This window comes from Akebia trifoliata, chromosome 14, assembly GCF_017979445.1.
Source record: "Akebia trifoliata isolate Shusen 1 chromosome 14, ASM1797944v1, whole genome shotgun sequence".
In the NCBI taxonomy this organism is placed as follows: domain Eukaryota; kingdom Viridiplantae; phylum Streptophyta; class Magnoliopsida; order Ranunculales; family Lardizabalaceae; genus Akebia; species Akebia trifoliata.
This window is the reverse complement of record NC_141388.1, coordinates 3,481,503-3,502,866: the sequence shown is the minus strand read 5'-3', so window position 1 is coordinate 3,502,866 and position 21,364 is coordinate 3,481,503. Positions and strand designations below refer to the sequence as shown.

Below are 21,364 nucleotides of genomic sequence, written 5' to 3'. Positions count from 1 at the left end.
GAGAGGGAGGAGACACTAATTAATGGAAAGTAGAAGTATGGCACTGTAATTAACTTAAAAGTTTTAAATTACACGTTAGAACGTGTTTAAGTGAATCTCGTCCGTCGATCTCTATATATCCGACGGCTCCAAAATGTTTATCAAATTGTTTGTTACGTTGTAGGGTGCCGAACGGGACCCATATAAATTATATTAGAGCGAATAATGTTTTAAAAGCATGAATAGTGATTTAAAGCTTGGGTTGGTTGGAATTCAAAAGTGGTCTTGGGGCTTGAGAACGAAGAAGATGCCAATTTGAAACCCCTGTTAGACTTGCTTTAATGTGGCCATTTCAAAGAATGTAGACTTCAGGAGTACATACTCCTCTTGGTGTGTACCATCGGATGAGATCTAAATTTAGCCGTGGACAGCATAGTCCTCTCTTTTATATAATAATAAATAATACAAAATGTAAATGTCACATCAGAGATGTGACCGCTACCAAGCACATGTCGGTGGTGTGGCATAGGTCCACTGGACATATATTCTCTTAAATTATTTTTTTATGTTATCTTTACTATTACAATCAGAGAAGGCTTCGAGTACAAGTAGTTCACACCAAATTTTGATTCCCACGAATACCCGCATTTTTACATTTAAATTAAATTTAATACAGTAAGACTCATTTTGGTAAAAAATCATGAGAATTGTTGGTTGATTATTTTTTAAAATTAAAAAAATATCTTTTCTTATATTATATAATATTTAAAAAAAAAATTAATTAATATTTTAAATTATAGATCAACCCTTTTGATAGACGTGCCTTTACAAATGACACCTTCCAGCACTTTATGCTAGTTATGTGTTGTTTTAATGAAAATGAATTACAATAATAATTAATCTGTTTCGTTTCATAATGGGACCATAACAAATTTTAGTTCCTTATTTTCATCTTTCTAGTTTTGTACGTTGGGAAGATAAATAAGCTTTAGTAGGGGTGTTTAGACATAACACCCCATATATAAAGAATATTTGAGATACCCCTCTCTATATGTATACATATATTTTTCAAAATAATGATATAATATGTGCCTTTGAATTCAAGCTCATGAGATAATAGACTATTAAAAATGATCACTCAATATTCTAACATATTCTAAGCCTTATTAAGGGTTGTTTGGCTCAAATGGATTACTACATCAACAATCCAACACCACAACTTCTAAATTTCATCGCAAAAAAAAGATTAAAAAATTCAAAATACAATTGTTTTGAGCTCAATCCAAGTTTTTGAAAATGGTGTAGAGAACTCCCAAACTTAAAATTAGAATTAAATAGTGAAAATTTTTTTTCTTCAAATTTCGTAGAATTTTATTCTTTACAACCTTGAGGTATCGGATTATGTTCTTGAATGCCGCAAGGTGGTCATTTTTTTTTTCAAACTTTGTGTTCTTCTTCTTCTCTACTGTTATGGCCACAATAAAAAAACTGAACCGAGGTCCTTGGGCTTACCTTGTGGCATTAAAAAATATGATATGATGATTCAGGGTTGAAGGGGATAAAATTATACAAACTTAATTTTCAAAAAAAAAAAGAAGTTATTTTTCACTGTTGAATTAATTTTGAGTTTGGGAGTTCACTAGTCATCCATTTTCAAAAGCTTGGATCGAGCTAAAAGGAACTTGTTTATTTATTTCAAATATGAGTTTTTCGATGAAATTTAGAGGACTGTGGTGTCGGATTGCTAATGTGATAATCCATTTGAGCAAAACGACCCTTAGTAAGGCTTAGATTTGTTATAAAAGTGTTAAAAAATGAGAGAAAATGGGTATTTTGCATATGAAAAATGACCAAAACACTGTTCATTTTAGTTTTTACAGATTCAATAAAAAACTTATTTTCAAAAACAATAATTTACAGTTTGTGGAATTAATTTGAATCGTGCACCATTTTTGTTAAAAAAAATTAAAATAAATGGTTTTGGGTTTGGGTATCTCAATATTCATCAAGAACTTTCCTTTATGCATCTTATCATATATATTTTAAGATCATTAATGTTTTAACAAGATGTAAAGGGAAAAGCATGCCAAACCCATTGTCGTATTGTTGTGAAGTTCAACATTGATATTATTTTAGTTGAGACGTGAGCCACCCCAACAGACAATCTCATATTTCCTTGAAGAAAAGCATCCATTTTCAGTGAAAATTAGAATAATTACTTTCACAAACATCATGGTCAAGCTTTTTGTTCTCCATTTCTTTTTATCAAAATCTTGGATGAGATGAATAGAAGGCTGAACGAATCATTGAGATGGCCAAGTCATAATGGAAATCTCACCCCATTATCTCCAAGATTGAGTTCTGAAACCATGCTTATATGGTGTGATTCATTTGGAAAAATTGTGGTGATTCCCAGAGACATAAACGTGGCGTGGGCTTGAGGAGACAGTCATTTAGTCATGAAGATTTAGATTACACCTGTGGACCTACACATCAAATACGAGTTGGAATTCCCTTTGGCGAATCCACACACCAACAGACAGCCTAAATGATGATTTTCGACTCATTGGATTCGAGTTTTTCTTCTAATGAGATCATGAATAGCCCATAATGCAAGTGCATCGGTCCAACTACTGGATCGGAAGCTTTTGGATAACCTGTATTCTTTCCTCCTCCACCAACACTGTCTCATTGGTTAAATATTGATTCATGATAAAATTTTGTTGAGTCTAGTCCCACTTTGAATACTTATTACCTTGTGTCTCTCCTTATAAGCTCCTGAGCCTCTTTACTTATTCTCAATTGATTTTGAGTTGGACTCTAAAAATTATTATGGTATGAGAGCAGGACTTTCTCTCCTTCTCTCCTCCACCTCTCACCTAATTCATATCTCAATGTGCTTTAAACCAGTCTGGCACATACGTGTAGGGAATATTGAGTTTAGTCCTACACATCGGACACTCATTGTCTTGTTTCTCTCCTTATAAGCTCTTGGGCCTTTTCAATTAAAGAGGAATTAAAAATTTATTTAACATTATTAAGGATAAATTATTATTTAGATTGTAGGCCTAACTAGTAGGAGCGAGGCAACTAACCTCTTCGAGCACCATACTTTGTCAAAATCCCCCAAATACATACAATAACCCACCAACCACACATACCGGGCAAGATGAAAAACTTAATATTTTATTTTTAAAATATTCACCCTATTCTCATTATAAATAATTGGTAGGTGGTATGTGCAAATGCGCATGTATCATAAGCATCTTTTTTTGTATTTTAACATACAAATTCAGAAACTTTGAAAATAACATAATAAATGAGATTTTTATAATTTTTAAAACTAATTAAAGTGATTATTAGATGTAGTGGTATCAATGGGTTGATTACGATTGAGTTCATAAGGTATTTAGAACCAAAATCATTATTTCTGTTCCAATTCTTAAATAAATGAAGTTGGAATCAAAACCGCCAAGAAATGTGGGTATGTGTTGAGTCTGATTCTCAATAATCGGATGAAAAAAAAAAAACTTCTTTGAATCATTGTAATTATTGCTATTTAAATAAAATTAACCCATAATCTACAAAACTTAAACTTAATTATTAAATAAACCATTTCTGAGTACTCATATGATAGAACTTAGTGGTTCTGATTACTATCGGTTCATATCTACTTTGGACTCGACTCTAATTGATTCCAATAACAAGAGACCCAAAACTAGGGTTTTTCATTTCAATTTTGGTAAATGGGTATCCTTTGATACCCTTAATTAGATCGAAACATTGCATTTTTATTGATTTGGGCCAAAAATGATCTTGTTAGTATTAATGTGAGGGTGGGGGGAATTTTTGGTCTTCAAATTTTGGTTTCAACACGCTCATTTTGCCTTCTCATATTTCACAGCCTTGAAAGTCAAAAGAGGATGACCCTAAGTCATGTAAGCATGGTTTTATACATTGTTCGAGGCTGACATGACTCGCCATCTATGAGTGAGATGGATGGATGTGGTATTTCTTCTCATGAGACAATGAGATGACTAGGAGAATATTTCGAAAAATCTCATCTGAGTTAATAAAACTTGTTCCAATCAATTGGGATTGTATAATTTTATAATAATAATAAAATTTTAATTTTAATAATTATTATCTAAATAAAAATGATTTTATGAATAAATATCTTCTAATCTACTTTCTCTTATAAATTTATAATTATTTTCATATAAATAATATTAATTATAAACCAAGCTAAAAGTTTACAGTCGTGCTGGAGTGACACAAAGGGGGACACAAAAGTGGCAAAATGATGTGGTGTTGTTTACATTATCATAGATGCTTTTCCGCTAGATACGAGTGAAAACCATCTATAGTTATGTGAGCGCCATCACATCATTTTTGTCACCCTTATGTGTCTGTTTGTGTCATTTAAGCATTTTCCAAAAGTTTATTTCATAAGAGAGGAGTTGACTTGTCACTTGGTCTCCTTCACGAAAGAGATGAGATGTCAAATTGAGTTTTGAAATCATACCTAGAGTGGAACCATTCTTTTATATAAGTGGTAGCATGGTTTCAAAACTCGTCTGAGATCAAGATGAATCGGCTAAGACAAATGATACTTCTCGGATGAGATATAGAAAATCTCGTTTGAGATATTAAAGACAAACAAGATATATCAATTTTCATCTCCAAATCTTATTATTGTTATTTCAAAATCGATTTTTTTTTTTCTCTTCTTCTCACTCAAGTGAATTAGAGAATTAAGGGGTTTGGTAGAAAACATCATCTTCCTTCTTAAAATCAAGGCGAAATCGAAGAGAATTTTTAGAAATTTTCTATATTTTTTTAAATGCTTTAAAATCATTGTTTCATTGATGAACGAGACAAAAATGACTCGTCCGAGACAATTCGGTATCGAGCATGGACGAGACGAGACGCGAAACCGAGTTTTAAAGCCAAGAGGGAGGGAATTCAAGCATTTTGACTAGGGTCCCGTTCAGCACCCTAAGCTTTATCACACACTTTAACAAACGTGTTTTGTCTTACATGGGTTAGAAGTTTTGAAATGGGCTGATTTTTGGTGAGGATGATCTCTATGGTGAGGAGATCATCTTCACCAAAAATCAGTTCATTCCAAAACTTCTAACCCCATCAAAAATGGTTTACAAAAAGTGGACGGTCCATGATTTTTCAACGTGTAAACATGGGGCTAAACATTTCGGAATGGGCTGATTTTTGGGGAGGATGATCTTCTAATCATAGAGATCATCCTCACCAAAAATCAGCCTATTCCAAAACTTCTAACCTATGTAGGACAAAAAACGTTTGTTAAAATGTGTGGTAAAACTTAGGGTGCTGAACATTTCCCTTTTGACTATATCTACTTATTTCTCCACACTTGTTGAGTAAGTAAGCGAGCGAGCGAGCAAGAGTTTTGCCGCCTGTAACTGTAAGCCTTGCCTATAGTTCTAGAAGTTGGGGCGCAACTAGATGTCTCTCCTCCACGACGAGAAGTCTGATCTGAAACTAGGGTTTCAATCGATCTGATAGCCCAAACCGCGGTCCTTCGAGAAATATTGAAAAATGGAGGAATCTCAGAACGGGAGGGAAGCTTCAACAGTTGCAGAAAACGAGGAGGAACCAATAGTCGGTCCTGGTCCGGCTCCTCGTTCTCGTCTTAAGCGTCCGCTACAATTCGAACAGGCTTTTCTCGATACTCTTCCATCTGCTAACATGTAAGTTGTTTAGTTCTACATTTCTGTACGCACTTCAGATGTTAAAAATGGGAAATTTAGGGTTTTGGATTAGCTTTTAGCTTCTCTATACGTTCAGAGGCGAAGGTTCGATTGAATTGTCGATAATTATATGAGTTCGCGCATCTTGTTATTGGGTTGATATTGTTCCTTAGGTATGAGAAAAGCTATATGCATCGTGATGTGGTTACACATGTGGCTGTATCAGCAGCAGAATTCTTCATAACTGGAAGTATTGATGGTAAGATACTATTTCTTTCCTTTCCTTTCCTTTCCTTTCTTTATGGTTACTGTTAATGCTTTTAAACCCTTACTCTGATTTTTCGCTAATTGATGGAACCCCAATTAGAGCACGACTCGAACTGATCTGAGTTTTTTTTTTCTTCTAATTTTTTATTAACTAATCTACAAAGCTATAGGGGGTTGTCAGTTTTCCCCACCCACAACTCCAAATATTTTTCTAAATCTAACCATAGCCCCAAAACTCATCTTGAAATGGATTAAATTACTGAATGAGAAAGCCACTACACTTGTTCCGTATGGCAATCTAAGGGATATTGGGGAACCACTGTACAGAGGCTCAACAAAACTTACTTTCAACTTTTCCCCAAAAGAGTGATGTTTAGTTCTTTGAATTGTTTAATGCCAAGGCATCCTAATCTACGGAAAAAAACTTTGAAGTGGGCAGGCTGCTTCAAAATTTCGGTAGAAGTAGAATTTTTGGGATTACCCATGTCATATCCAAGGAGGTATCCCAAATATTAGTAAAAAGTAAAGGTGTGAAATAAATACAAAAATCCACATGTCATGTTGCGTAGAGGGTTCTACCGAAATTTTGAAGCGGTTTGTCTGCTTCAAAGTCGGACTCCTAATCTACTAAGTGGAACTTCCAAGTTTTCCTGGTCCTCCCATCATATATCTCGTGTTTGTACTTTATTGGGGTTATTGAGAGCGTACTTTTGATGAGAGTTATTTTGTCCCCTTTTGGTAAATATATCCACGCTTTAGAGTTTCATGCCATTTTAGAAAGTTTTTTTTAGTACATTCCGTTCTAGTCTGGCCAAAACCAGAACAAAACATTGACTCCAAAACATTCAATATTTCGGATTGTCTTGGAATATTGTTATGGTTTCTCTCTTTGATTGAAAAATTGCATTGAAATGGGATTTTAAACCTTTAGTATTTCATCTTCCAAGGGGCTTACTTCCTTTCAACCTAGGATCCCAATTGACTTCAATTCCGTATATTGCACCTAAGGGAAGACTAAGATAAGAAGACAGAAGCTTCCCAAACATCCCAAACAGGTCGCGGACCCCGTCCAAATAATCACCACCCTAAACTGAAAATCTGGATTTTAGTTAAAAGTAGGTGGCATCTCAAATACACAAGCTTATCCTAAGATCCATCCCTAGAGTATAACATGTCATCAACAAACAGAGGGGTTTATCGGTTTCTGATCTTTTTGAAATATTGATGTATAGCGATAATAGTATATTTTAGAAGATGATATTTTTTTTTTTGAAAAGTATATTTTAGAAGATGATATTGGTTGACTATGCATCAAAATTACCATTTCTTGCTAATGTATTGACTTTTTTTTTTGGGGGGGGTGATTTGCTGCTTTCCAGGGCATTTGAAATTTTGGAAGAAAAAGGCAATTGGCATTGAATTTGCTAAACATTTCAGATCTCACCTTGGACCCATTGAAGGGCTGGCTGTGAGTAGTCTCTGTCACATACATGAATAACTAGTCAAATGTTTTGAAGGTGTTACCTCATTGAGGTGGTAAAATCAATGTGTTGTAATGCCATAGTCCTGGAATCAAAACCCCACCTTCACACTTAAACATATCATTTAGTATACACTTACAGTTTGCCTGTGCCTATCATGTCATTTTGTAACACAGAAAATTCGATTCCCAGTTCTTAATGAATTCATTATAATCCAAATTCCAACTTTCGTGAGACAGCTTTGTACCTGAGGTGGTTAATGATATAAGGTTATTGCTTAGTGATGGTAGTAGAGTATTCTTTCATGGCTCATTTTGCGGACATTTTCCAGTGCAACTTTGTAGTAACATTCAAGTCCAAATTACCCAACGAAAAAACAAAAAAAATAAAATTTCAACTGGCAATATAAAATAAGAGAGGCTCAAGAATCAATTCCGCCAGCTGGGTGATCTTCACTATATAATCACATTAGTGTTTTTGTTAAGAAGCCTAAACATGGCGATCACTATACCCATCCTGAATAAAATGGTGTTCGTTTTTAATGTTTACAAGGAACAATGTAGAATGCACAACAGTAATAACTTTAAATAACCAATGAGTGTTAGTAGCCAGGGCCACCCTCCAAAAAGGGAGAGGTCTTGAGTTCCAGGCCCCTCGTTGGCCACCCACGGGGATTTAACCTGGTTTACTTGTTATGTGTGGTATTGCATGTGTCCGAAGGATTTGGGCAAGATATGATGCTCTAAGAGGTCAGTTGTGTCGCCCCTGCTAGTTGGGCCTACAGGTTTGGAGTCTAGACTCTCCCGTCATAAATAATAAAAAAAAGAACGAAAAAAAGTCATGCTTTGATAGAAACAAGGTATTAAATTTTGATTTCTGTTTCCATCTTGGTTAGCCCAGAAATGAAAATATTTTGTGAGAACTTTCATTCCTTGTGTTAATTATTACCAGTTTCATGGAAACAACGGAAATGTTGTATAAATGATAAAAAAAATTAAGGAAATTTTCATTGAAACTGTAGGAAATATTTGAATCAGCAAACTTTTGTTGCCTCTATAGACTTGATGTGGAATCGGCCAATCAAAAGTATTGATAAAAACATTTCCTCAATATTTTAAAAGTATAACTAGCCATCCTTAATTTTTGTTTTCTATACATTTTATCAATACTTTTAAAATATCTTTTCTGACATCATATTTAACTTGAATTGTACTATGTAGAAATTTAACTTTTTAATGTGTAATTTTGATTATTTGACTGAATTCCACTGTTCACCAAAATATTTCAGGAAATGGATAGTGATTTCCATCGAAATATCTCGACCTCCTTTACTTATAAAAATATTATATCAAATAGTTGTTAATTAAATTTTGAGTCAAGCCTAGTGAAAATGGAGATATTTCATGGAAATAATGCCAAAAAATAATATTCTAGATGGGAGAATGCTTGCTCTTTTGCTTCATAATATGGTACTGGATTGAACTCACTCATTTAGGAGAACTTTAGAGGCTACTGTAGTTTTATGCTTGTGGTGTCTTTATTCTTGGTTCTCACGTGGTTGCCCTTTTAATTGGTTTTTATCTTGTTCAGCTTTCTTGATCTTCTAGCTTCTTCTATATTTGATTCTCGTAAAAACATCTATCAATATAGGATCAGTCGTTAACCAAAACGTGGTTCAGTAATGCAGGTTAGTGTTGATGGTTTACTCTGTTGTACAATTTCAAGTGATTCTTCTGTGAAGATATACGATGTTGTCAACTATGATATGATGGTTATGATACGCCTGCCGTTTATTCCTGGTGCAATTGATTGGGTTTACAAGCAAGGGGATGTCAAAGCTAAACTTGCCATTAGTGAACGCAACTCCGAATATGTGCACATATATGATGCAAGAGCTGGGTCAAATGAACCCATTATCTCTAAAGAGGTTTGTCAATTTTCTTGGCACCACAATTTTAAATTTTAGGAGACTTCACTTTGATTTTCATCTTGACATCTCTTCTGTATTGTTCCCTGCGCAGATACACATGAGCCCAGTAAAAGTTATGAAGTACAACCATACATTTGACACTGTGATATCTGTAGATAGCAAAGGGCTCATTGAATACTGGTGCCCTTCTACACTTAAGTTCCCAGAAGACAGGTTTGTGCTTAGAAACACACACAAATTTATTTATTTGTATATATGGAGCTGTAGAACTGCTTGGACTTCTCGAGGAGTGTTTCAAATGAAACATTTGTTCTATTTGTGTATTGTTGTAGCAACATAAAAGCTATTTACTAATAAAACCAAAATGAGTGCTTCCAAACTTTTTATGGAGCGTTAGTTACGAGTGATCAGTTGGTTCGTTTGTCTGTTGCATGCAGAGTGAGTTTTAGATTGAAAAGTGACACCGATCTCTTTGAAATCGCAAAGTGCAAAACAACTGTTTCTGCAATCGAGGTACACTATATTTAATTTAAAAGATTCTCTGAATATTTCTTGGTTGATCTGTTTGATGATTAAATGACTACTTTGATGTTGCACTAGGATTTTGCATACATTTTGATAGAGAATATACGCATATGGGTTGGTTATGAACAAATGTGGAGTTACAACCATACGCATGACCACCTCTTGTTATTTCTTACGCCCACATCTGCATATTCTCTCTCATCTCTAACTCACACTTGACGCTTCATGGTCATTTTTTTTCTTCAGGTGAGCCCAGATGGCAAGCAATTTGCCATTACATCTCCTGATCGGAGGATACGTGTATTCTGGTTTAAAACGGGCAAACTAAGAAGAGTTTACGATGAATCTCTTGAGGTAGCATTTATTTTTATTGAATACTAATTCTGTTGTGATAATTTTCCTTGGATATTCTTTGGCAACAAGTATCTGTTCCTTGTTGATTAGGTGGCCCAGGATCTCCAAAGAAGTGATGCTCCTCTGTATCGGCTGGAAGCAATTGATTTTGGGAGAAGGATGGCAGTTGAAAAGGAAATCGAGAAAACGGAAAATGTACCACAACCAAATGCCATATTTGATGAGAGCTCTAACTTCCTAATTTATGCAACTCTTCTTGGTATAAAAGTAAGTTCTGCAATGTCATGCGGCCATGAACACATGTTGGAAAACTTTTACGATAGATGTCCGCAATAAAAATCTTTTTATGCTGTTTACATTCCATTGTCCATTTGTACCTAATAAATAATCTTTCTAATTCATTTTCTGTTGACAGATTGTAAATCTGCACACAAATAAAGTTGCTCGAATTCTTGGAAAGGTGGAGAACAATGATAGATTCTTGAGAATTGCTTTATATCAAGGTGACAGAAATAGTAAAAAAGTGAGAAAAATTCCTGTGGCTGCGGCAAATGTCAATGAGAGTAAAGAGCCTTTGACGGATCCAACTCTCCTATGTTGTGCGTTCAAGAAACACAGAATCTATCTGTTTAGGTACTAAAAAGTTGTTTATAGTATACTGATATACTATACAAATCTGAATCTAGTGTTTGTTTGGAAGTGTAAGAAGTAACTGCTACTGTAAGGCATTGAACTTATTACAGATTCTTGCACACTAGTCTACTCCAGCATTTTAAATACCATGGAAATTTTCACGTGAAAAACGATGAGAACATGTGAATGAAGTGAGATCAACAATGCTAGAAATCATGAACTTAAATAGATATTTTCTTATTCTCTTACTAGTGAATGCTTCACTCACTTGAGAGAGTGTGCGACCTTATATTTGTCGAAAACCTTTGATCAAGGGCCTCCTTTTTATTTTTTTGATGGGTAAGCTGGACTTGAACCCACGACCTCAAATTTGCTTTGTAATGTTTCAAACCAACTGAGCTATGGGTCTAACCACCCTCTTGTGTTGTGAGAGACTAAATGTCCCACTTCTCTTTTATTATCTGTTCTGTGTTAATTCTGGTAAGTTGTGGGGCTTCTGTAAGATATCTCATTTTGTTGTTGACAATGAAGATATCAAGCTGACCCAAATTCTGCATGTTATGGTTATGGTATATACAGTCGTAGAGAACCGGAGGAGCCTGAAGATGCAACTAAGGGAAGGGATGTATTTAATGAAAAGCCTCCTCCTGACGAACTTTTGTCTGTATCAGATATTGGCAAATCGGTCACAACATCTCTTCCTGACAATGTGGTGAGTTTTTCTTCTGGAAGACATATTTTATGTACTAGTAAGTTTGTTTATTTGCTACCATGACTTTCAAGTTTCAACTAAGCAACATGGTTTTGTGCATTGCTCACATGTCCAAATATGACGATATCCACTGATTGTTATCAGCATCAAAACAAAATAGTTATTTACAAAAAATAAGAAAATAGAAAATCCTTTTTGCTTGCTTTTCATATATCAGATAAATAAATCGATGAATTTTATCTTGTTGCTTGCGGGTTTAGTGGGTTATCATGCTCATTCTGGTTTAGGCCGAGGGTGAGTGTTTTTTTTTTTTTTGGACTCATATTAGTGATGTATGTACTTTATTTTCAACCAGATCTTCCACACATCACTGGGTGATATTCACATGAGACTCTACCCAGAAGAATGTCCAAAAACCGTAGAAAACTTTACAACACACTGCCGAAATGGTTATTATGATAATCTCATTTTCCACCGAGTCATCAAAGGCTTCATGATACAGACAGGAGATCCTCTGGGAGATGGTACTGGTGGGCAGTCTATTTGGGGAAGGGAGTTTGAAGATGAGTTTCATAAAAGGTAATGCCTGTCCACTTCTCAGTACATCAAAGCACTTGGTATGAGCATAGCAATCATTTGTTTAATTCTTTTCTAGCAATTACAGTTCTTTTTTCTTAACTCTGATCTTACTATATGTTGGAAATATTATAAATGCAAAGTGGAAAGTTTTTTTCTTTGCCATAATAGTATAGATATATGTTGGAGAGGTGACTTCCCTATAGAATAGTGGCAACTCAAGATCTCATATGGGTCTCTCTCTTATCATCATCGACTTGCTTCCTGTAGATTTTGAAAACAAGCATATCTAACATAAAGGTGCACCCCTATTAGCATATGACCATTGGCCGAATATGTTTGTGAATAAGAACAGGCCAAGTGCACTCATATTCTTAATTAAATACAATGACCAGACGTGTCAACAAATTTGCAGGGTTTCCTGGATAAAGCACAACAAGAGAGTCCTTTCAAGCTAAAAACAAGTCAACTAGACAAATTTGCTTGTATATGTCTGCTTTTGAAAAAAGAAGGCAACATTCATGTGTGTCAGCAAATATAATATGTTTTAAGTTTTACCCTTGCAATAGCATGCATTTCGTAATTTGTGCTGCTGTTAACATTTAAAAGCAGCTATGCTTAAGGTGACCATAACAATGAAGGGGCTGCAGCAATGCCAATGGACAGCAGAGACCAAATTTCAATTTTTTTTGGAGAGTGAATGGTTGTATATTACTCAATTTTAAAGTAGTCTGAGGTGATTGATTGCCAAGCTTTTCTTGGGATTTTCTAATTTTGTATGCCTTCTCAATGGGAGAAGCTAATGAATGGGCCTGGACTTCTTTTATATCAGAGGAGGAGCCATGTTTTGTAGTTTTAGAAACTGACCATGGTTTTAACCACTTGTCTAAGGTTCAACTCACGACACCAAACAACTGGTTTTCATTTTGCTAGAATTTTGTAGGGGAAAGTAGTTGTCTGTGTAGAATTAGGAAACTAAAAACTGATACCTGTTATTATTATTATCGAAAAAATGAATGTGATTGGTACTGCACTGTGGAACAGTTCTCTGATTCCTTTCTGTACTATCTTGAATTGTCATCCTTACCGTTCCTCTTCTTTTCTGCAGTTTGAGGCATGACAGACCCTTCACACTGTCTATGGCAAATGCAGGGCCAAACACCAATGGCTCTCAGTTCTTTATCACCACTGTTGCCACCCCATGGCTGGATAATAAGCACACAGTCTTTGGTAGAGTTGTAAAGGGGATGGACGTGGTTCAGGTATCATTGGGCTTTCACTTCTACACTCACCCTTTCTTGTGCTTGTTTATCATTTCACAGGTCTACTTGGTCGAGTCTGACTTGTGCTTGCTGTACACAGGGTATAGAGAAGGTGAAGACAGACAGGACTGACAAACCATATCAAGATGTGAAAATCTTGAATGTCACTGTTCCTAAGTCTTAAAGATTCTTCCTTTTAAGGGTTGATGCATTAAGTTTATGGTCAGTGCTCCTAATAGTGGGAGGTTCTTGGTTTGAGAGCATCCATTTTTCAGGTGAAGGCAGTTTTAAATGTTTTAACTACTGTTACTAATTTAACTGGTTCGTATCCTCCATCATATATTTCCACTGTATTTATTATTAATTGTATTGTTGTACCTATGGTTTAAAGTCACTATCTCAAGGTAATATCTGTCAGTTAAAAAACTATGGCTCTCCGACTGAGATGGTACGAGGCGAACCTGAGACAAACTTCTAATGCCTTTATTTTGTAATCTCCGAGACAGATGTCTTGAATTAGACATTTTGAGGAAAAATTATACTTAGAGCAATGGTTGGCCTGTTAATTCTATGGGGGTTCATTCTATAAACTGTTCCATCTTCTGCAAAGTGAAAATGAGAAGTTTAAGAACGGCGAAGCCCATGCTGTGTACTGGAAATACAATTTAGTCTTGGTTGTTCATATGTAAAGTCCCAAAATCCCGTATTGAGGCATATGGATTGTAGTTAGGTTTGGTGTTTCTTAGTAATGTAATCCATATGTAAAGTCCGAAAATCCCGTATTGAGAAATAGGGATTGTAGTTAGGTTTGACGTTACCTAGTAATGTAATCCATACCCCCCCTGCTACTTTTTCTTATATTTATTTAACTACCAACTTAGCTGTTCATGGACACTTCTAGTAGTATGCATATCTTGTGTTAGATTATGAAACTGAGCTTGTTTTGTTGGAGAGGGGGCCTCAGTTGTCTTCCTATGCCCGAGTTGTATCTCAGTGGACTTGCCCGTCAAAATGGACACCCCCTTGTTAAACCATTCGGGTTAAATCATAACACAGAAAGTTTACTAATGTTGGTAGAATAAAATGGGTACGGGAAATGCTTCAAAATCAGTGGAAAGAAAATTGAACGTATATTCAAAATGTGGGCATATATAAGAAGAAACCCAAGGCCTTTGTCTTCTTACGACAGATTACTCACTTTCCCTTCGTGCGAATGAAATCGGAAATATAATTAAAAATGGATTCTATTTTATGTGATATACTTGAAGTATTCAAGTCATTTTTATTTTAACCGTATTAGAATTTGAAGAAAATTTTATTTTATCTTCTAGAATTTCTTGGAAATTTCCATATTTTTGACTTAGAGAAATAGTCCAAGACTGACAATATATTATAAAATATTCAAATTTGTTTCTCACTTCAAATCTGCAACTTGTGATTTTATTTGATATATTTATTTTTGTAATGAACTAATTTATCCCTGTTTGTGGATTTAATGTAGATTTGTTACTTCTCCAGATATTCTCCATTTCCTGATTGGGAAGACCCCTTCAAGAGAGTTCGAGATTTCCTTCTATATTTACATTGGGATTGAATCTCGACCCCAAGTCTCTATTTCATCTTTGTACTTGGATCCCAATTTCTGTGCAAGTAAACTGGCTATTGGCAGAGTAGCGTTTGATTTGCTTAATTTTGGATTAAACATGCTCCTCAAATAGATTGTTAACTGGATTGACGACATTGTAAGAGTAGATACATTGTTGTGTTAAAACAGATTAGACCCAACTGCTGATGAAAATGATTTGTTCATATGGTTGGCTCTCATTAGATGGATCCATTTCTTAAATGAATAAGGGCCGACTATTTGGTTGGAAGTCACTTTTGAGGTACTATTACTTGCGTCTGCTTCAGAGTTAGTGGTAACATTTTTAGGGTTGCAAATTACCGCTGCACCTACCCGCGTGTGGGGTCATTATGAGCATCATATGTTATGTGTGCATTAGGGGCCCCCAATTTCCATCTGGAGTCAAGGAAATGATTTGAACCCACACTGAATTATGAGTGGTGGCTGTGAAGATGCTCAATTTGTGAAGCATTGGCAGTATTAATAATGTGGGAGTCGGCCTACGAATTTTAGAGACATGGAGTCATTCATGCAAAATGGATGATACGCATTGTGAATGGGAAGGTTAGGATCGGTAGAAAATACTACTGCTCAAGGCAGTAAAAAAATAATTCCTGAGAAGTCTACTGATGAAACCTGTGTTTTTCCTCCCATTCCAATATGTACATTTGATGCAGACACATTCTTTCTCGCAAGATGATGTCCTTATTTTTACTTGGGTTGAAAATAAGGGCCTTAATTTTGTCAGTTGAAACCCAAATACGGGGAGGGGGGTTTGAAGATGTTAATGAAATTGGAGATGTAGAATGTAGTTTGTACTCTTAGTGAGGTCTCTGCAGTATAATTTATAGCCAACGACATTGAACGCCTGAGATGTGTAGATATTTTCATACTCTTATGCTGTGTTTGGATTGAGAGAGAAATGGAGAGAAGAGAAGAGAAAATAAATGAGTCTCTCTTCATTTCTCTTATTTGTATTGTTAAGTGGGAAGAGAAGAGAAAATAAATGAGTTTACTCTCTCCCAAAAGTGGAGAGAAGAGAAATCTTTTTAAAATATTTTATAGTTTCAACTCTGCCTTAGATCTCTTTTATGATATTATAAAATTTTAAAATTGTCCCAAGTTCTCTCTTGTCAATCCAAATATGGTGGAAAGAAATTAAGTTTCTCTTCTCTTCACTTCTTTCAATCCAAACATAACCTGGGATAGGTTCTTGTGAATCCTTATGGCAATGATTTAACATCTAAACTGTTCTCCGCATAGAGAGCACTTACTGTCGAGACTCAAGGCAACATTTTTTTTCTTCTTTCAAGATAGCTGCTATTCGCACCACAACTTTTACTTATTACAATTTACAACCCAATTTCTTAAACTATTTATCACCCCCCAATTATAGATTTAAACACTCCCTTCAAACATTATAAAGGTTGGACTCAAATCCTAAACTCAACAATACAAAACATTATAACACTCAGTTCAAAGAATTTCAGTAGTAGTTAAGGATTAGGCTTATATAAGATCCTAAACTCAAAAAATAGAAATGCATCGAAAAAAGAAAATATAATAAAAAAATAAAATAAAATAAAAAATGAGAGAGTTAATATTAACACACCAACTTTTACTTATTCTCAACTATTCATTATTTTCTTAAGATATTTTCCAAAATGTGCACAATTTATACCAAAATTCCGCTTTTGCTGCACTGTTCATTTTAATTTTCAAAATATGTTTTTCCAGTGAATTCATCACTTTTATAATCAACAAATTCACTAATAAATTAACAAAGAGATCATTGATATGGTAAAATTGTTGGTATTTATCAAATAACTCGTTGATTATAGAAGTGACGAATTCACTCGAAAAACATGTTCTGGGAATTAAAATGAACAGTGTATCAGACTCCAAAATTTGACATACTCAGTGCACGAAATGGAGATCACCCTATTTTCTTTATGATCAATGGAGTGTGATAAGTAAAAGTTGGGGTTGCTAATAGCAGCTCTCTTTTTTAATAATACGGATAAAATGTCTTACCAACCAATCTCTCTCCAGCCTTTCCAACACAATATTATCCGGAAGAGTATCTCGAGCTATTACACCTTGCTCACACACACACACACACACAAAGAAGATCAATCTTCCTGATCAACTAATGGCGGAGAAGCATTTCAAGTACGTGATCCTTGGTGGTGGTGTTGCAGCTGTGAGTTCTTCTGATCGTTCTTTCTCTGTTTCTATTTTCAATTTCTCAGTTAGTCTCTGGTGTGGATTGGATTCATATTTTGATGGAATCAGATCTGAGTTCGAGCATTTTCTATGGTTTTCTTCTGATCTATAATGTTCTACTGAGGGACTTGAGTTACTCTTAGTTCAATTAATTTGGATAGACTAGTCGAAACGTATGGAATCGATTCTTATTCTTACTTCAATTTAATTCCTCAGATCTTTGTAGTTTATGTTGAAATGTTCTTCTTCTTTTCTTGGTCAATTATAAATCTTTGATTGTGTCCTGTTCACAGGGATATGCAGCTAGGGAGTTTGCTAAACAAGGTGTTAATCCGGGCGAGCTGGCGATTATTTCCAAGGAGGCGGTAGGGTTCCAAATACGAGCAATTATTTCTCTTTTAGTTTTAGATGCTTAGATTACTACTAGATTTTGTTGAGCAAAGTGTTAAATTTCAAGGAAATTGTGAGATTTCGTTTCGCTATCATGCAATTTGAAACTATGATCAATTTTGACGAAGCCTCCTCGTTCTAATTTAACAACGTTTGCGTAAATTTTCAAAAAAATTATGAAATTTTGATTTTTTAAAAACGATGATAACGGAGACTCAAAACCTTGAAATTTAAGATGAAAACAATGTTTACTAATGCTTTGTGATATTTAGTTTGTGAAAATAAATAATGAGGCATGTGACTAATAGAATTATAATTCTTTGACTAAAAATAGAAATTTATGAAAAAGAAAAAAAAAATTGATATATTTCATATGGCGGATCAATTTTTTTGTTTTTTCATGTTATTTAATCTAGAATATATTATTAGTACTTAATTAAGGGTTAGGGTGAAAACATACAAACTAAAAATGATCTTTCAAAGTTAACAAAATATGCTGCAATATGACGCACCTACAACGTCGGATATTAAAAATCTGTAAAAGGCACGTGTCATCCACTTTTCTCAAAGTTACAGTGGATGAGGCTTTACGCCTTTTTATAAGGTGCGATATGTTTCTGGGAGAGCCCTGTTCCGTTCCATTGCAAGGAAAGCCTTGTGGAATAAGCATTATGGGCCTGTTATCTCTACAATCACACTTTCACTTCATTGTAGAATATGAGCTTCAGTATAGCCCAAACTGACATAAATTTTTCTTTCAGGTGGCTCCTTACGAACGTCCAGCTCTCAGCAAGGCATACCTTTTCCCCGAAGGTGAGTCATGTAAACCCATAAATCGGATAACTGAAGTCAAACCTAAGCAATATAATGTAGATCAAATTATTTATAGATTAGGCTAAAGAATGGTTAATTGATGCGTGGAAGAAAATGTATTACAAACTCTCAGTTGTTTCCATTATTACGTTAAACGATATAAACTTTTTTGTATTAGATCACATCAATTGAAGTTATGCCTGGTTTATGTTGCCACTTTTCTTGGTGCCTTATAATAAGATTGGTTTCACAGCTCCTGCAAGACTCCCAGTGTTTCATGTCTGTGTTGGGAGTGGAGGCGAGAGGCTACTTCCTGAGTGGTACACTGAGAAAGGTGAAGCTTATTTGTTTGCTTGTGTTCATGCCAAATTTCCATTCTATTTGTTAGGTCTAACGAATTATATTAAAAAAACTTTAAATATATATATTTTTTAACTTGGTACTAAGAGGGGTTTTCAAGGTCCAACCAAACATGTATAATGTTGGTCAGTTGCTATTTCCATTATCTTTATTTTTAGAAAAATTCTTCAACTTAAGGAACTATATTAGTTTTGTAATTTTTCTTGCATGCTATACTGGTGTGGTTGCAGGCATAGAGTTGATCCTTAGCACTGAAATTGTGAAAGCTGATCTTGCTTCTAAGATTCTTACAAGTGAGACTGGAGCAATCTTCAAGTATGAGATTTTGATCATTGCAACTGGTTCGACAGTAAGTATCATTATCTCTGAAGAAACAATGAAATATGCCTCTTACCATATAATTGTTCTTGATTGGAAAAAAAGGTATAATTATGTTTGTTACTGTCTACTCTACTATCCTTCCTCGGACGTTGGTTTATTGTTTACATTTTGCAGGTTATAAGGTTGTCTGACTTTGGTGTTCAAGGAGCTGATTCTAAGAATATATTCTATTTGAGAGAAATAGATGATGCTGATAACCTCATAGAAGCAATTAAGGGAAAGAAAGATGGAAAGGCTGTGATTGTTGGAGGAGGATACATTGGTCTTGAGCTTGGGGCGGTGATGAAAATCAACAACTTTGATGTTACTATGGTTTACCCAGAACCATGGTGCAGTAAGTCCCATTTCACTTTTTAAGCCTTCGTCATGGACTTCTTAGCTTTTGTTTGTTTCACTTAATTATTGATTGAAGTAAAAGCAATGAGATTTATTGTATTTGCTAGGTTATATCTTACATGATCTGTAAAAGATATTGTATGTCTGACATAGATTGCTTTCTTGTAGTGCCTCGGCTTTTCACTCCTGGAATAGCTGCATTCTATGAAGGATACTATGCTAATAAAGGAATCAAAATTATTAAGGGAACTGTAGCTGTAGGGTTTGATTCCGATGCAAATGGAGAGGTTAGTTTCTCAGCATCCAAGCAATTTATATTAATGTTCAATTTTGTTAACAGTGTTTTTCATAAATAAGTGTTGCTACATTTCAGGTAAAGGCAGTGAAACTGAAGGATGGGAGAGTGTTGGATGCTGACATTGTTGTTGTTGGTGTTGGTGGTAGACCATTTACAACACTATTCAAGGGCCAGATTGAAGAGGATAAAGGTGGAATTAAGGTAGTTTGAACTTCCATTTCCTCTAGTTTTAACTTTTAATTTGTAATATAGGAATTTCTTGCTTAAGACCTTAAATTTTACTGTTCAATTTTTAACATTCTCCTTATTCATAGTAATCCCCTCTCACTTGTTCTATTTACCTCCAAATCCAAGCTGTTAAAAGCATTTGTAACCTCTATCTGAACCTTCAAATTGAGTAATTATCCTTACATCTGCTGTACGCTCATTTTATGAAGATATCGTTTATTTTGTTTGTCAAAAATGTAGTCAAGAGTGCTTGAAAGAAAGGCTGCACAATCTTACTTGACAATATTATTATATTCCTGCATCATGACAGCTTTTAATCTTTAATTCTGTCTGTATGTATGTAATAAAGATACTTTGATGGTTTTCACTAAATCTACGATGTGACACTTTTGATTGCAGACTGATGCGTTCTTCAAAACTAGCATTTCTAATGTGTATGCTGTGGGTGATGTAGCAACCTTCCCTCTGAAGTTGTACAATGAGATTAGGAGAGTGGAACATGTTGATCACGCCAGGAAATCAGCTGAGCAAGCTGTGAAGGTCTGATTTTCTTTGATTCCATGTTTCTTTAAATGAACCCATTTACTGACCATCCTCCTTAGTAATGTTACCATATCATGATGGTTAATAAGAAGCGGATCTTGCACCACCACCATATAAATGATCATTCCAAATATAATCCCAAACATATTTTTGGGTTTAGAGGTCATGATAACTTGCTCAAACAAACATTGCTCATTCATACAGGCTATCAAGGCCAGTGAAGAAGGGAAGACGATTGACGAGTATGACTACCTTCCATACTTCTACTCTCGTTCTTTCGATCTGTCATGGCAGTTCTATGGGGACAATGTGGGGGACACAGTACTGTTTGGAGACAGTGATCCAGCATCACCAAAGCCCAAGTTCGGATCATATTGGATTAAAGATGGGAAGGTAGTAGGGGCATTCCTGGAAAGTGGTACACCTGAAGAAAATAAGGCCATTGCCAAGGTTGCAAAGGTCCAACCTCCAGTTGAGGATGTGCATCAACTGACAAAGGAAGGTCTTACATTTGCGTGTAAGATCTGAGAATTTTCTTCTCGAGTTTAGACAGAATAAGCAGAATGATATTTGCATTGAGAGATGGTATTTGGGGGTAGAAGCAGAGATGAGGTATGTTAATTGTCTTGGCTTCTGTTTGATATTTTAGTTAAGAATTTTAGATGTGATTTTAACTAAGAATAAATAAGACGTATGAGAGGCCTGCTGCAACCTGCA

At 35.0% G+C, this 21,364-nt stretch overlaps 2 protein-coding genes across 4 annotated transcripts; both read left to right on the top strand.

Moving 5' to 3' along the window:
- Nucleotides 1–5,370: 5,370 nt before the first annotated feature.
- On the top strand, nucleotides 5,371–15,257 carry CYP71 (cyclophilin71). 3 transcript variants are annotated; one of them, XM_086422949.1, is made up of 14 exons: nucleotides 5,371–5,708; nucleotides 5,882–5,967; nucleotides 7,355–7,443; nucleotides 9,144–9,383; nucleotides 9,478–9,599; nucleotides 9,824–9,899; nucleotides 10,158–10,265; nucleotides 10,356–10,532; nucleotides 10,681–10,898; nucleotides 11,478–11,610; nucleotides 11,966–12,189; nucleotides 13,295–13,448; nucleotides 13,549–13,723; nucleotides 14,967–15,257. In XM_086422949.1, the coding sequence occupies exons 1-13, from the start codon at nucleotides 5,557–5,559 to the stop codon at nucleotides 13,630–13,632; spliced, it is 1,863 nt and encodes a 620-aa protein (XP_086279075.1). In that variant the 5' UTR covers nucleotides 5,371–5,556; the 3' UTR covers nucleotides 13,633–13,723; nucleotides 14,967–15,257. The 3 variants fall into 3 exon arrangements, with proteins under 3 accessions (XP_086279075.1, XP_086279074.1, XP_086279076.1); XM_086422948.1 differs by having other exon boundaries at nucleotides 14,950–15,257; XM_086422950.1 differs by lacking the exons at nucleotides 5,371–5,708; nucleotides 5,882–5,967 and having other exon boundaries at nucleotides 9,136–9,383; nucleotides 14,950–15,257.
- A 1,857-nt stretch (nucleotides 15,258–17,114) lies between these two features.
- Nucleotides 17,115–21,364, top strand: LOC147385565 (monodehydroascorbate reductase-like). Its single transcript, XM_086423102.1, has 10 exons — nucleotides 17,115–17,275; nucleotides 17,592–17,663; nucleotides 18,450–18,501; nucleotides 18,755–18,835; nucleotides 19,092–19,210; nucleotides 19,357–19,576; nucleotides 19,747–19,865; nucleotides 19,952–20,077; nucleotides 20,504–20,644; nucleotides 20,852–21,364. The coding sequence occupies exons 1-10, from the start codon at nucleotides 17,225–17,227 to the stop codon at nucleotides 21,173–21,175; spliced, it is 1,305 nt and encodes a 434-aa protein (XP_086279228.1). The 5' UTR covers nucleotides 17,115–17,224; the 3' UTR covers nucleotides 21,176–21,364.

Bases quoted from the DNA above. Each gene is read 5' to 3' on its own strand.
- CYP71 (XM_086422949.1), top strand. From the start codon at position 5,557: ATGGAGGAATCTCAGAACGGGAGGGAAGCTTCAACAGTTGCAGAAAAC. The intron at 10,266-10,355 runs GTAGCATTTATT...CTTGTTGATTAG, and splicing joins TTTACGATGAATCTCTTGAG to GTGGCCCAGGATCTCCAAAG. The intron at 11,611-11,965 runs GTGAGTTTTTCT...ATTTTCAACCAG, and splicing joins CATCTCTTCCTGACAATGTG to ATCTTCCACACATCACTGGG.
- LOC147385565 (XM_086423102.1), top strand. From the start codon at position 17,225: ATGGCGGAGAAGCATTTCAAGTACGTGATCCTTGGTGGTGGTGTTGCA. The intron at 17,276-17,591 runs GTGAGTTCTTCT...TCCTGTTCACAG, and splicing joins TTGGTGGTGGTGTTGCAGCT to GGATATGCAGCTAGGGAGTT. The intron at 18,502-18,754 runs GTGAGTCATGTA...TTGGTTTCACAG, and splicing joins GGCATACCTTTTCCCCGAAG to CTCCTGCAAGACTCCCAGTG.